This window comes from Alnus glutinosa, chromosome 13, assembly GCF_958979055.1.
Source record: "Alnus glutinosa chromosome 13, dhAlnGlut1.1, whole genome shotgun sequence".
Lineage (NCBI taxonomy): Eukaryota > Viridiplantae > Streptophyta > Magnoliopsida > Fagales > Betulaceae > Alnus > Alnus glutinosa.
In genome coordinates, this window is record NC_084898.1 from 14,692,091 (window position 1) to 14,708,945 (window position 16,855).

The 16,855-nt window shown below is 37.5% G+C and overlaps 1 protein-coding gene across 1 annotated transcript; it reads left to right on the plus strand.

Moving 5' to 3' along the window:
* The first annotated feature begins 8,264 nt into the window (after nt 1-8,264).
* On the plus strand, nt 8,265-15,855 carry LOC133854239 (2-alkenal reductase (NADP(+)-dependent)-like). The gene is made up of 5 exons (XM_062290334.1): nt 8,265-8,584; nt 9,015-9,195; nt 14,869-15,035; nt 15,178-15,260; nt 15,365-15,855. Exons 1-5 carry the CDS (start codon nt 8,363-8,365, stop codon nt 15,741-15,743), a joined length of 1,032 nt encoding a protein of 343 aa, XP_062146318.1. The 5' UTR covers nt 8,265-8,362; the 3' UTR covers nt 15,744-15,855.
* The last annotated feature ends 1,000 nt before the right edge of the window (nt 15,856-16,855 follow it).

The following is a 16,855-nucleotide window of genomic DNA, read 5'->3' on the forward strand; positions in this document are numbered from 1 at the left end:
ATATATCAATTAAAATCGTTGTATAACAATCATTCACATAATCACAGAAAATATGAAGGATTGAGTTCAATCAATATAAAAGACTTTCTAAGATAAGATAAGAAATTCATAATGATTGAATATAAACATTAAGATCAATTCTCACAGTTATACAACCATCATGCATATAGAAAATACCAAATTAAAATACAATTAAACCAATGTTACTTGGAAAGGGTTACATCAACACCCTTGTAAGAATTTAGCCGCACATCGTGGTGCTGGGATGGCATCCTGCCATGTTCTTCTCCTCTTCAACTTTGTCAAGCCTCCATGAAGAATTTTATGTCTAAAGCTAAGCACAAGCACAAGCACAACTTCTCTTGAAGCTTAGGGGTCTATTTATAGGGAGCACACAAGTTCTAGAAGCCCTTGGAATTTCAAAAAAATAGTCTCTTGAGTCTTCTTAGTCTAAGTAAGAGATTGAAACTTCAATCTAAGCAGGAAAAGGAATCCAAATTCATCAGAATTGCGGTCTTTTATTACAGGGCAATTTGGCATAGTAAACGCCAGAATTAGGAAAAAGCTATTTCTGATATATTTATTGAAGTTTTTATTATCTTTCCAATGCCACCAATTTCATTACAATCTGATATCTGATATGAAAGTTATGATCAGTATGCAGAATCCAAATTTGAATCCAATTCGATTTTGACTTTTAGTGAAGAAATTCCAATTTAATCCTTTCCCTGATTTGTTTATACTTAACCACATCATATAAGTCTTCTATTATGATTGGTTAAGCTTAAACATATCTTCTAGGTCTTCTCAAAGTGTGTTTTAAACCCAAAATCAATGGAATTAATTGCATATTTATTTAAAACCTGAAAACAATAAAACAACACAAAATCAAACAAATAACAATGCTAAGAAATTAACATATATAAGTTAAGGGGCTTGAATGTGCAACATTCAATGCTTATCAGGTATGTATGACAAATTCTTTTGGCCAAAGGTAATGTTGCCAAGTCTCCAATGCTTTCACCAATGCATAAAGCTCCTTGTCATATGTCAGGAAGTTCAAAGCTGCCCCATTTTAGCTTTCACTAAAATAGGCTATTGGCCGCTTCTCCTGCATCAAAACAGCTCCAATACCTATTCCTGAGACATCACACTCAATCTCAATTTTTTTAGAAAAATCGGGTAATGATAAAGGAGCACCACATAACCTTTCTTTAATCTCAATTAGTGCACAATCTTGCTCACTACCCCATTTAAAACCCTCGGATTTTTTAACAATTTCAGTGAGTTCTGTAGCTAGTGTATTGAAATCTTTGACAAATCCCCGATAAAAACTAGCCAAACCATGAAAGCTTCTTACCTCCGTGATTGACTTAGGTGTGGGCTATTCCTTGATAGCCTTCACCTTTTCCTCATCCACCCTAATTCCTTTCGCGCTAACAACATAACCAATAAACACAACTTTGTCCAAGCAAAAGGAACATTTCTTTTCATTAGCATATAGTTTTTCTTTTCTCAAAACATCAAGCACACAATGTGTTAGTTTTATTGGCATCATTCTGTTGACAAAATCACTATCTTGTAATGTTGTTGTCTTAAACAGAGATACTGTTTATTTTAGAGTCTTCAGATATTCAGATTTTATTTCTCTAATATGGAAAGAGCCTTATTATGACAAGTTTCAGTGTCACAAGCTTGAAGAAGGCAATTTTAGTATTCCAGGAAGATTCTGCGAAGTTTCCAGCTCAGCAAAAATTTGAATCCCTTGCTCCCGTCCGGACGGTCTAGTGAAGTGTCCGAACACCCTCCAGTGTCGAGAAGATTCAATCTGCTCAGCGTTGCATCCACCCGGAAGTCAAGGCAACACGTCTGGACACTCTTCAGACTTTGAATTTCAATTCCAATGATATTCCAAGTTCATCATGAGCAAATTCTATTAATATTCCTTGACATTGGCTTATATGTGGATGAGTTCTTTTTATGGGGTTTGTTTTAATTATGTGTTTTGTTTTGCCCTTACTAATTGACTGAAACTGAATTCTGTTTTTCCCTTACTAGTTGTAAAATTTGTAGTTATGTTTAGTTAACTTAAGTTTAATTTGAGAGGAATAGCTTAGCATTTTTCTTTTTGTTTTCCTTTTAAATTTTAACAGAATATTGATAATTAAATATTATCTGTAAAGTGATGTTGAGTTGATGGTTGCATATTGGAACTTGGAAGATTTCTAACAATCCTACCTTGATTGTCTAAGTTTTAGAGTTAAGATTATTGCATCAGTGATGACTGATGAGTCCTTATTGGTTTTATGATAATTACGTGTGATGAGATTGGAAGAGGGTCTTCTCCCTTACTTTGGTTGCTTTTATTCAGTCAACAGTCAGGCATGTGGAGGAGGGGACTGTGATAAATGAATGGGGGAAGCTTGGCTTTCCATTAGAAATTAAAAGGGGACCAAACTTGGTATACTATGATACTATCCATGCATATCTGTACTCATTCACTATTTAACCATACTGGAGACCCAATATGTTGATCATTTGGTGTGGAAGCCACAATATGTTGATCATATAGTGTTGAAATGCCAGGCTTTGTGGCTTGTGTGTGGTTATAGTTCATCTCTAAGTAGACTAGAGTCAACCAAACACAAAAACATGCATTAATAAATAGAGCTTCTAATTCTTACTCAGACAACAGTTCATACAACATTTATATATTGGAAGAGGGTTGAAACATATGAAACTTGAAGGTAAAAAGCAAAACTGAAAAGTGAAAAGGTCGAAAGGCCTCATACAACAACCATACTATGAAATTGATGTCAGGTCGGGTCATGTCGGGTTAACGGGTTACGCGATTATTAATCGTGTTTATAGTGTCGTGTTCGGGTTACCCGATTATTAATCGGGTCTTGTCCGGGTCACGTGTCACAACCCGATTAATAATCGAGTCGGGTTTGTGCCAGACCTGTTTATGTAATCGGGTCGGTCGGGTTGACACGGCCCGACCTGTGAACCCGAATTGCCAAGCCTAGGTTGTACACCCCTAACTCAGCCCACACATCTTTTGAGGCCTCACACCACCATAAAGAATGCTCACTAGTTTCCGGATAATTTCCACACATAGGGCTGTTTGGTTCATCCACTATCTTGCGTCTGAGTAACTTATCTTTAGTAGGTAAGATATCGATACAAGCTCTCCAAATGAATGACCGATACTGATTTGATCAGAAATAAATGTGATACATAAGAAATTAAACAGTGAAAAAAAGCCAAGTCCTTATACTGGGATAAAGGTGGTTTACCTATTTTTTAAAGGCTAAATTCGTTTGACCCTCTGTGATTTCACGCATTTATTTTTTATCCTCTGTGGTTCATTTCGTATTGTAGATGGTACCTTGTTTATGTTTAAAGACGAAGATGGGACTTCCGTCGAAAAATTGACAAAAGTCCACGTCAACACCTCTTAGAAACTAACATGTGTCCTATGCATTAAAAACAATAAAATAATAAAACTTAAAATAAAAATAAAAACATTTAAAAATAGAGAAAAAAAATAGAGGGGTGGCTCGAGCCACCCCTTTGGCCAAAATGGGGGTGGTCGGCCACCCCCACTTTGCCAGAAACAACAAAAGAGAACTGGTGGCTCGAGCCACCCCTTTGGCCAAAATGGGGGTGGTCGGCCACCCCCACTTTGCCAGAAACAACAAAAGAGAACTTCCCCACTCATCCATGGTGGCTCTTTGGCTTTTCTTCCTCTTCTCTTTCCTCACCATAACTTGTTCATCTCTATCAGCCAAACCCAAAGCCATCAATGTCACAAATTTCCCGGCTTCATCATTTGGGGATGATGATCCATGGCGAGGTATGCTCGATCCCCCAGCCACTTCATCTAGAACCAGATCGTGCCACCTCATTTCTCCTGCTTTACAAATTTCCAGGCTGACAGATCCGCATGCCAACCCTCTGCACGACTCCCATATTCCAGCTCACGCACGAGCTGGGTCACCGGTCTGATGGCAAGACCATCGAGTGGTTGCTCCGAATGGCCGAGCCCTCCATCATCGCCGCCATGGGATATGGGACCATCTCGAAAGTTGTGTCCACCTCCTCCCCCGCACTTGCTTCCTCTTCTCACTCCATGCCATGCTGACAGCTGAAGGTCTCCTTCTCCTTTTCTTTGATATTTCCTAAAGGATGCCTACTTCTTAGATATTGGATGGGGGATTCAGCACTATTGGGCCTTAGGTTTCTTGATCGATTAAAGAAATAGGTATTTTCAGATGATTGGACCTATTTCTAGGTGATATTCCACAAGAAATCTCCATTTCCATCAAATTTTTTTCTTTACAAATTCAACAATTTGGAGAAATAAAATAGATTTTATAGAGCTGGAGCTAGCTCTGTAACTGAAAAATCAAGAATGCAGATACTGTACAAATAATGCGAAACATATTTGAGGAGGTGAAACTAGTGAAAGAAAGCGAGTATCACTCAATTGATAAGGGCACAGTACCTGAAAATGTGGATTTGGCGGTGATGATCACAAGGCATGTCATGTGGGAAGGCATGGTCACGAGGAGTGAAGGCTGTTGAGGACGGGGACTCATGGTAGAAAATGGGGTGGCTCAGCCACCCCTCCTTTATTTTTTATTTTTTAATTTAACTTTTTAATGCTTTTTTTATTTTATTTTTTTATTTTATTCTTTTTAATGCATAAGACACGTGTCAACTTCTGAGAAGTATTGACGTAGACTTCTAGCAATTTTGAAGGGCTCGAGCCACCCCTTTGGCCGGCCACCCCCTCTTTGCCAGAAACAGCAAAAGAGAACTTCCCCACTCATCCATGGTGGCTCCTTGGCTTTTCTTCCTCTTCTCTTTCCTCACCATAAGTTGTTCATCTTTATCAACCAAAAAACCAACACCATCAATGTCACAAATTTCCCGGCTTCATCATTTGGGGATGATGATCCATGGCGAGGTATGCTCGATCCCCTAGTCGCTTCATCTAGAACCAGATCGTGCCACCTCATTTCTCCTGCTTTACAAATTTCCCGGTTGATGGATCCGCATCCAGCCCTTTGCGCAGCTCCCTTATTCCAGCTCACGTGCGAGCTGGGTCACCATTCGGATGACATGACCATCGAGTGGCTGCTCTGAACGGCCGAACCCTCCATCATCGCTGCCATGGGATATGGGACCATCTCGGAAGCTGCGTCCACCTCCTCCCTCGCACTCGCTTCCTTTTCTCACTCCATGTCGTGTTGACTGCTGAGGGTCTCCTTCTCCTTCTCTTTGATATTTCCTAAAGGATACCTACTTCTTGGATTTTGGATGGGGGACTCAGCATTATTGGGCCTTAGGTTTCTCGATCGATTAAAGAAGTAGGTATTTTCAGATGATCAAACCTATTTCTAGGTGATGTTCCACAAGAAATCTCCATTTCCATCATTTTTTTTTTAATTTTTTTACAAATTCAACAATTTGGAGAAATAAAAAAGATCTTATAGAGCTGGAGCTAGCTCTGTAACTAAAAAAACAAGAATGCAGATATTGTACAAATAATGCGAAATAGATCTGAAAAGGTGAAACTGGTGAAAGAAAGCGAGTATTGTGCAATATATAAGGGCACAGTACCTGAAAATGTGGGTTTGGCGGTGATGATCACAAGGAAGGTCATATGGGAAGGCATGGTCTCTAGGAGTGGAGGCTGTTGAGGACGGGGACTCATGGCAGAAAATGGGGTGGCTCAGCCACCCCTCCTTTATTTTTTATTTTTTAATTTAACTTTTTAATGCTTTTTTTTTATTATTTTTTTTAATGCATAAGACACGTATCAGCTTCTGAGAAGTATTGACGTAGACTTCCGTCAATTTTGAAGGGCTCGAGCCATCCCTTTGGCCAAAATGGGGGTGACCAGCCACCCCTTCTTTGCTAGAAACAGCAAAAGAGAACTTCCTCACTCATCCATGGCGGCTCCTTGGCTTTTCTTCCTCTTCTCTTTCCTCACCATAACTTGTTCATCTCTATCAACCAAAAACCCAACGCCATCAATGTCACAAATTTCCCGGCTTCATTATTTGGGGATGATGATCCATGGCGAGGTATGCTCGATCCCCAAGTCGCTTCATCTAGAACCAGATCGTGCCACCTCATTTCTCCTGCTCTACAAATTTCCCGGTTGACGGATCCGCATCCAGCCCTTTGCGCAGCTCCCATATTCCAGCTCACGTGCGAGCTGGGTCACCATTCGGATGGCATGACCATCGAGTGGCTGCTCCGAATGGCCAAGCCCTCCGTCATCGCTGCCATGGGATATGGGACCATCTCGGAAGCTGCGTCCACCTCCTCCCCCGCACTTGCTTCCTCTTCTCACTCCATGTCGTGCCGACTGCTGAGGGTCACCTTCTCCTTCTCTTTGATATTTCCTAAAGGATACCTACTTCTTGGATTTTGGATGGGGGACTCAGCACTATTGAGCCTTAAGTTTCTCGATCGATTAAAGAAGTAGGTATTTTCAGATGATCGAACCTATTTCTAGGTGATGTTCCATAAGAAATCTCCATTTCCATCAATTTTTTTTTTTTTTTTTTTTTACAAATTCAACAATTTGGAGAAATAAAAAAGATCTTATAGAGCTGGAGCTAGCTCTAGAATGCAATACTGTACAAATAATGCAAAACAGATTTGAGAAGGTGAAACTGGTGAAAGAAAGCGAGTATTACGCAATATATAAGGGCATAGTACCTAAAAATGTGGGTTTGGCGGCGATAATTACAAGGCAGGTCATATGGGAAGGCATGGTCTCGAGGAGTGAAGGCTGTTGGGGACGGGACTCATGGCAAAAAATGGGGTGGCTCCTCTATTTTTTTTTAATGCTTTTATTTATTTTAAGTTTTATTATTTTCATTTTTTTAAAAGTTTTTTAATTCATAAGACACATCTCAGCTTCTGAGAAGTATTGACGTGGACTTCCGTTAATTTTGGACGAAATTTTGGACAGAGGTATCATCTCCGTTTTTAGCCATAAACGAGGTACTATCTACAATACAAAATGAATCACATGGAGCAAAAAATAAAAGAGTTAAATCACATGAAACAAAAACATATTTAACTCTTTTTTTTTAAAAAAAAAAATATAAAAAAAATAAAATAATAAAAAGTAAAGTAACATGATGGGAGTTGGTGATGCAACGCCCCGTTTAGTAATCCCCTTCCCCTCCCCTCCCCTCCCCTCCCCTTATGGATAATTTTTTTTGTTGAGTAAAAGTTAGTGATTGATGTAATATAAAGTAGATATAATTTATATAGAAAAGTAGAAAAAATTTGTATTGTAGTGAGTTTTTTTTTATTTAAATAATAATAAAAAATTATTGATGTGATATAAAAAGTAAAAAAGATTAAGAATGTTTTGAGTTGATGTTTTTTAGGAAATGTGAAAATAAGGGGAAGGGAGAGGGGAGGGAGTTATTAAACGGGGCCAAGAAGCAGCAAAACGTGGAGAATATTGGGTAGGCAACGTAGTTGGTGCACCAAGTCCAAAAGTCGGCTGGTCCACAACACACCCGGTTGCCGGTAGGGTCAATAGAAATTTAATATCAACTGGTTTGTTAGAAATTTTTTTAATTTAATTTTTTAAAATAATATGTATTTTTTACCAAGTAAAAAATACATATTTTTTCATATTTTTTAATAAGACATATATATATATATATATATATATATATATATATATGCAAAACGTTGGGAATATTAGGTAGGCAACGTAGTAGGTGCACCAAGTCCGAAAGTAAGCAGGTCCGCAACACACCCGGTCGCCGGTAGGGTCAGTAGATTTGTGAGGTATCAAAACATCGTATATCTACGAAATTTGTGTCTGGTCAAAGAGTGGGTAGGTAATTCAAACGGTCGATGAAACAGAGACTTGTATATTTTGGTCAAAGATGGGGGAACTGGCTGCTAAAATAATAATAATAATAATAATTTAAGGCTAGTAAAAAAAGTTTATGGGTGTGTTTGGTAAGTAGTTGTGTTGTAAAATATTTATTTGAATAGTAGTAAGAAGTGATTGATGTGATATAAAATTTGAGAACGTTTTATAGAAAAGTGAAAAAGTTTTGTTTTGTAGTGAATTTTTTATTTGAATAATAATAAAAAATAATTTATGTGACATAAAAAGTATAAAAAAGTTAAAATATTTTTGATTTGATGAGAAAAAGACAATTATAGGTAATTGGAAATGGCTTGCCAAACAGACCCTATGTATTGGTGGCTACCAAACCGAGCACAAAGCCACAAGAGACAACCCATCTTCTTCATCAGAATTCACAATCCCATTACTGCAGTCTACATCGAGTCTTCATTTGCCATGGCAGAAGTGGACAACAAGCAAATCCTATTCAAAGGGTACATAGAGAGAACCCCAGAAGAGACAGACATGGAAATCAAGGTTACCAAGATTAAGCTCGAGGCTCCAAAAGGGTCAGGGGCTTTTCTCGTCAAGAATCTCTACCTCTCTTGTGACCCTTACATGAGAGGCCGTATGCGTGATGTCCATGACTCTTATATCCCTCCCTTTGTCCCTGGTCAGGTAAACCCGCTGTCTCTGATGTTCTTCTTGCTGCTATTCACCTTTCCACGCATGTACAATGAATCCTTGTTCAAGATCTTTCAGGATTTCAAGTCCTCCATTTTTTCCAATTGAATCCTTGTTCATTCAACTTTAGCCAAATTGGAGCCACAGGCCCACAGTACATATTAATTTTAGCTGTTGTATGGACATTTATAGTTTCCCATGTCTATGGGAGATGATTCTGATTGGTTCTCAAACTAATTTAGAATGCTCGTCACCATGGATAAAAGAACAATCATCTACCTGTTCACTTATCTTTCGAAATTCTTTCATCGACCAAGTAGGATTTCGATCGGTATAAATCTCTATTGTTTCTACTACTATTATGACTTACGCCAGAATAATTTTGTTACTCACAATTTCTTGACAATGATGTGTTTTGAGGAAGCCCTTCGAAGGATTTGGCGTATCCAAAGTTGTAGATTCTGATAATCCAAATTTCAAGACTGGCGATTTAGTTTCAGGGATTACTGGCTGGGAAGAATACAGCTTGATTCACAGAACTGAACAGTTGAGGAAAATTGAGCCAGATGAAGATATTCCCCTCTCATACCATGTTGGTCTTCTTGGTATGATTCTATCCATCATGTTTTGGGATTGCTTCTCTTTCACCCGAACTTACATAAAACATATTTCATATTTTTTCAATTATTTTAACAATGAATCTTTTTAGTATCAGTCATGCTTTAAACTTTTACTCTGCCATAAAGTTCCCTGAAACAATTCACAATCTTACTAGTACGTATAAAGATGAGTTATATTAAACTTTGCAGAATTGCAAAGTAAAAGAGAAAGAACAGAGAAAAAGGAAATATGCGCTGCAAGAAATGAAGAAGAACTTTGATCTTCTATTGATTTGCTTAATCGTAAAATACAAAGGAAGAAAGTACTTATACACAAACAATAAGCACACGTGCTTGATTAACTCAAACGCTAACTAACTAACTTGAAGATCAAGGAATGTAAACAACTATACAACTCTCTGTTACAGTAAGAAAAAGAAGATAGCTGTACAATGACTAAGCTATACATTTCCAATACTCCCCCTCAAGATGGATGATGGATATCCATAACAGACATCTTGGACAAAAGACTATGAAAAAGGACATTGCCAAGAGGTTTTGTGAAGATATCGGCTAACTGGTGTTGAGATGGAACATGCAGAGTTTTAATAAGCCCAAGTTGGATCTTTTCCCGGACAAAATGGCAATCAACATCGATATGTTTTGTTCGCTCGTGAAAAACAGGATTGGCGGCGATGTGTATGGCAGCTTGACTGTCACAAAATAAGGGAGCAGCCTTTGAATGATCAATGTGAAGATCATGAAGCAAAGTCAAGAGCCAAACAAGCTCACATCCAGTAGAGGCCATTGAGCGATATTCAGATTCGGCAGAAGACCGCGAGATGGTGTTTTGCTTCTCAGACTTCCAGGAAATCAAAGAAGAGCCAAGAAAAACACAAAATCCAGTAATGGATCACCTAGTATCTAAGCACCCTGCCCAATCGGCATCACAAAAACCTTTGAGTGTAAAATTAGATGCAGCAGGAAAAAATAAGCCTTGTCCAGGTGAGGATTTAACATATCTCAACACTCGATAAGCAGCATCAAGATGAGGCTGCTGAGGGGTGTCCATAAACTAACTAAGAGTTTGGACCGAGTAGGCCAAATCAGGCCGTGTAATTGTTAAGTAGAGAAGTCTGCCAATAAGTCTCCTGTAGGAAGTAGGATTTGTCAATAAAGAACCAACATCCCTGGATAGCTTCAAGTTTTGTTCCATAGGAAAAGAGACAAGTTTAGAGCCCAACATGCTAGAATCTTGGAGAATTTCCAAAGAATATTTTTGCTAAGAAATAGAAATGCCCTTATCCATCCGAGCAATTTCAAGGCCTAAGAAAAATCTTAGAACACCAAGGTCCTTAAGTCGAAATCTAGCATTGAGTGTACCAATAAGAGATTTGACAGCAGCCGAATCATTGCTTGCAATGGCAATGTCATCAACAAATAGTAATAAAGCAATGAAGGAGGATCCTTGAGTTCTTGTAAACAAAGAGTAATCGGCCTTAGATTGTGTGAAACCAAGATCAATCAAACAATCTGAAAACTTAGAAAACCATTGCCTAGAGGCCTGTTTTAATCCATATAAGGATTTGGTTAACCTGCAGACTTGAGACTCCCCCTTAGTCTTAAATTTGGGAGGTAGCTTCATATAGACTTCTTCATCTAATTCACCATGAAGAAAAGCATTGTTTCCATCAAGTTGATGTAAAGTCCAATGCTTGGCAGTAGCAATAGCTAGTAGAACAGTGGTCATCTTGGCCACAGGAGAAAAAGTTTCATGATAGTCGACCCCTTCATTTTGAGTATAACCCTTGGCAACCAAACGGGCTTTGTACCTTTCTATGCTCCCATCAGCTCTATACTTAATTTTATACACCCATTTGCAACCAATGGGTTGTTTGTGAGGAGGTAAATCAGTAACAACCCACGTGTGATTCTCCTCAAGGGCTGCAATTTCAGCAGCCATGGCATCTCGCCAATGTGCATGTTTAACTGCCTCATGATAAAACTGTGGTTCAACATTAGAAGAAATGGAGAGACAAAAACGTTTGAAAGAAGGAGATAGTTGATCATAAGACACAAAGGATGAAAGAGGAAAGGGATTACCTGATTCACCAGAAAAAGAATCCTTAGAAACAAAATCGGGTAAAGTAGAAGCAAGATGGCAGTGATACTGCTGTAGATATTCAGGTGGACGCCTGATTCTTGTGGAATGTCGAATAACAGAAGGACTAGGATCAGTGAGAGTGGGAGGAATTTGTAGGAACAGAAGCAATAAGAACAGGGTTAGAAGAAGAAGAGGAAAGAGTGTCAAAAAATGGAAAATCTGCAGAATCAGTTGGAGAAATGATAGGATGGACAAAAGATGTTTCAGTGGATGTGATAGGAAAAGATGGAGAGGGAAAAGAGAAACATCCATCAGAATTAGGATGCAAAAGATTAATGGCAAAAGGGAATATATGTTCATGGAAAATAACATTTCTAGAGATGAAGACAGATTTGGTGTGAAGATCATACAACTTGTAACCTTTAATGGCATAAGGATAACCAATAAAGACACAAGGTATGGCCCGGGAATCAAATTTATTTCTAGCTCGGCATAAAGAAGAAGCATAAGCTAGACAACCAAAAACTTTGAGATGAGAATAAAGAGGAGGTTTGGAAAACAAAATTTCATGAGGTGTTTTGTTAGAAAGATTGGGGGTAGGAATACGATTAATGAGATGAATGACAGTAAGAACACAATCTCCCCAGAATTCAAAAGGCAAGTGAGCTTGAAACCTCAAAGATCTAGCCACATTTAAGATGTGTTGATGTTTCCTCTCAACAATAGAATTTTGTTGAAGGGTTTCAACACAACTTAGTTGATGAATAGTCCTTTGTTTAGCAAAGAAATCAACCATTTGAAATTCTGCACCATTATCGGATCTTAAGCATTTGATGGTGTGCTGAAATTGAGTAGCAACTAAATGAAAGAAATTTTGAAGAATGGATCGAGTTTGAGATTTTTGATGCATTAAATGCACCCAAGTGAATTTACTGTAATCATCAACAATAGTAAGGAAAAATCTGGAACCATTTATTGAATTGGTGGAAACGGGTCCCCAAATGTCACAATGTATCAATTCAAAAGGATTACAAGAAACTGAATTGCTATGCAAAAAGGGTAGTCTATGTTGCTTAGCAATGGGACAAACAGTACAAACATTATTAGAATCAAAATGAATGGAAGGAGCCAGCTTATGTAAAAGACTTATTTTAGATGATGAAGGATGCCCCAATCTGTAATGCCAAACATCAGCAAAGGATGAAGGAGTTTTGATTGAGGTGCAGAAGACTTGAGGATTGGAATCAGCATGAACAGAATCTGAAATCTACAAGTAGTAAAGACCATTGTGCTCCTTACCCACCCCAATCGTTTTCCAAGGGCTCAAAGTTTGTATGAAACAGTAATTAGAAAGAAAGATTAAGCAATAACAAAGATTTTTGATAAGCGTGCTTGCGGATATCAAGTTGAAATTAAAAGATGGCACACATAAAACATCAGTGAGAACAAGAGTTTCTGAAATTTTAATAGTGCCTATGTGAGTAACCGAAGCAATAGCACCATTTGGCAATTGAACATTAGTGGAGATAATGGCAGTTATGTGAGTAAAAAAAGATACAGAACAAACCATGTGATCAGTAGCCCCTGTGTCAACAATCCAGGGAGGCTTTTTGAGTGAAGAAAAATGAGAATGATGAGAAAATTGAGAGGAGAAAACAGAATAATGTGAGTTGAGAGCAAAAATACCAGATGATGTAGAACCTGTGTTATTCGGATTGGACTGAGGAGCAACATGTCCAATTGAATGAGCAGCAGGCAGTGAAGATGCAGATTGATGTTGAATAAATGCCATCAGCTACTTGCACTGTTCAAGAGTGATGGGAAGTTGTGGAACTGAATCAGCAGCAAAATCAGTTCCTGGTATTTGGCTAACCGAATGAACAGAAGATTGATTCTTGGTGAATTTGAAGCCAAGTGGAAACCCATGGACCCTATAACACTTGTCAACCATGTGTCTAGGAATTCCACAGTGAGAGCAAATAGGTTTCTCTTTGCGATTGTTCCATTTACCAAATTTATGCATTGGAGCCACATTAGCTTTGGTCATGAGTGCTGCAGTTTCATGTATCAAAGGAGCAACAGAAATCTCATTTTGTCGCTCTTCTTGAATTATCAATGAGAAAACCTTGTTAATTGGGGGAAGATGATCATTGAGAAGGATTTGTCCCCGAATATGAGCAAATGAATCATCAAGACCCATTAAAAATTGGAACACATGATCTCGGTTGTGTTTCTCATGAACAACCCGCATTCCTCCACAAGTACAAGAAGGAATCGGATCATAATTGTCTAATTCATCCCATAGACTCTTGATTTTAGTGAAATAATCACTAATAGATGAATTTTCTTGAGATAGGTTTGCAAAAATTTTCTGGAGTTGAAAAATTCGAGGACCATTACCTTGAGAAAAACGATCCTTTAGATCCTGCCACATTCCGGCACAGGTGGTGATGTATATCACACTGGAGGCGATTTCCTTTGAAACAGAGTTCAAAATCCAGGCAATGATCATATTATTGCACCGAGTCCAAGCATGAAACGTTGCTTCATCTGCAGGAGATGGTTGAGGCAGAGAACCATCGATGAACGCCATCTTGTTCTTGGCTATGAGGGAGACAATCATGGATCTACTCCATGTATTGTAATTAGGACCAGTGAGAGGTTGAGAAACCAATACTGATCCTGGATGATCGCCATTGCTCAAGTAAAAAGGACTGGATGAATTTTCAGTCAGTGACGATGAGATAGAAGAAACAGCCATTGATGCAGGAAAAAGAAGTGATTTTAGGAATGAGTGAAGACGAAATGATTTGAGGAATTGAAACAGAAATGAGAGAAATTGAATGAACTTTCACAGATTTGTGAAAAGCTCTGATACCATATTAAACTTTGCAGAATTGCAAAGTAAAAGAGAAAGGACAGAGAAAAAGGAAATGTGCGCTGCAAGAAATGAAGAAGAACTTTGATCTTCTATTGATTTGCTTAATCATAAAATACAGAGGAAGAAAGTACTTATACACAAATAATAAGCACACGTGCTTGATTAACTCATACGCTAACTAACTAACTTGAAGAACAAGGAATGTAAACAACTATACAACTCTCTGTTACAGTAAGAAAAAGAAGACAGCTGTACAATGACTAAGCTATACATTTCCAATAAGTTATGCTTTGATCTTTCTCCATAAAATAAAAATAAAATAAAATAAAATAAAAAATATAGAAACAAATAAAAATTTCAATTTGGCACGGATGGTTTGGATTTCAAGGGCCAAATTACTTCTCCATTGTCCGATTTCAATATTATCTCCATGTAAACTGCAAGTATTAATCGCTAATGATTTCACATCAGCTGTTGAAACCACTTCCATTAGTTGATTAGACGATTCTCAAGTTTGTTGTGTATAACTCTGTAGTTAATTTGTTAATCAAAAAGCTTTTCCTTTTCTTTTTTCTTTGGCTGATGTCTATCAAGAATTTAAACCCCTTACTTCCAATATGCGAATAAATGATATTTTCAGTAAGATTATACTTTAGTCATCTTATCTAAAGCAGAAGTTATTTTATACATGCAGGTATGCCAGGTTTTACTTCTTATGCAGGATTCTTTGAGGTCTGCACCCCAAAGAAAGGGGAGTATGTCTTTGTTTCTGCAGCTTCTGGAGCCGTTGGTCAGCTTGTTGGTCAACTTGCCAAGTTGCATGGTTGCTATGTAGTTGGAAGTGCTGGCACAAGCCAAAAAGTAGGGATTCATTTGATGACTCATCTTTTATCTTTGGAAGAATTGTTTAAAATATATATATATATATATATATATATATATATATATATATATATATGGACTTTTTGTTGTTCAGTAAAATAACAAAAATGGGCCATGCCAGATTGATCTTTTGAAGAATAAGCTTGGATTCGATGAAGCTTTTAACTACAAGGAAGAACGAGATCTTGATGCAGCATTGAAAAGGTTAATTATGAGCTTTTTCTTTGGTTTATATTTTTTCTTCCTTTCGTTTTCTCCTTGAAAGATCCAAGTTTTAAATTTCTTAATTTGGCTGACTCGCATAACAGGTACTTTCCGCAAGGCATTGACATCTACTTTGATAATGTGGGTGGGGAAATGCTGGATGCAGCACTTCTTAACATGAGGATTCATGGCCGGGTTGCCGTTTGTGGGGTGGTGTCCCAGCATAATTTCTCAAAGCCGCGAGGGATTTACAACTGGTTCAATCTCATAACAAAGCGCATCAAGATGCAGGGATTCCTGCAACATGATTACTTGCATCTGTACCCAAGCTTCCTGGAACATGTCATCGGTAATTACAAGAAAGGAAAAATTGTTTTCATGGAAGACATGAATGAAGGCCTGGACAGTGCTCCAGCTACCTTTGTCGGGTTATTTTATGGCAAAAATGTTGGTAAGCAGGTCATTCGTGTAGCCCATGAATGATTACTGCCTAATTAATGTGGTGTACGTGTTCAAATTGCAATCATCAATCTTCCATTACTATGTTAACTGGATCATTTTGAATAAAAAATGTCGGATCATTACTGAGTTTGTACCCGGTTGTGTCTTTTGTTTATTATTGGTGCCAGTTAGTTCTAATATATATATATATATATATCATATTGGAGAGGTAGCAGATCGAGTGTGTAAGACTGTAAGTCTTAAAAGGGGATAGGATCCTCTTCCTCTATTTTAAGTGATAGAGAGATATGGACATTTCATAATCAATATTTTAATTTATTTATTTTATTGCATCTAATACTATATATATAATGTTAAATTAATTAAGTTTTTTAAATAATGTGGCAATATATTTATCACGTGGAATCGTACAATAGCGGAGACAGAATTTTGGGTGAGGGGGGTCAAGAATTTTATTATTATTATTTTTTTCAATGAATAAAAAATACTAAAGTTGAACAAAAATTAATTAGAAATTTTAACTAACGCAATAAATAAATAATTGATTAAAATTAAACTAATTTTTAAAACATATAAATGTAACTTACAATTTAATTGAGTTGTCATCGGCGAGTCTTCATTTATTGAAATCGCTATATGATCTTTTCATTGTTGATGGTCTTGAATATGTCATTCTCAATGTACGTGACCAGTACGTGACCAAACAATCATTCATCCACTGATCTCCCATTTTGTTACGTAAACGATTTTTAACAATATTCATTGCTGAAAATGCTCTTTCAACAGTTGCTGTAGCAACTGGCAGAATCAATGACAATGTCACCAATGAATAAACCAATGGATAGATGATATCTTTTTTCATCTCCACCATCTTCTTAGCAAGTTGTCCAATCCATTTAAGTATGAAAAATTCTTAACTAAAACACATGTTAATGATATATGTTTCAAGTTGGTTGTCCAAGGTCATAAGTTGAACTGCTGAAAAATCCTTCGGATAAAACTGAGCAAGACGAAGTATATTATCCTTATTAAAAGTAGCAAACAAGTCATCTGGACTTAGGCACGCAACACAAAGTAATAATTCAGAATTCACCTTAGTAAAGCGGCTGTTAAGTTCTTGGAGTTGCATGTTT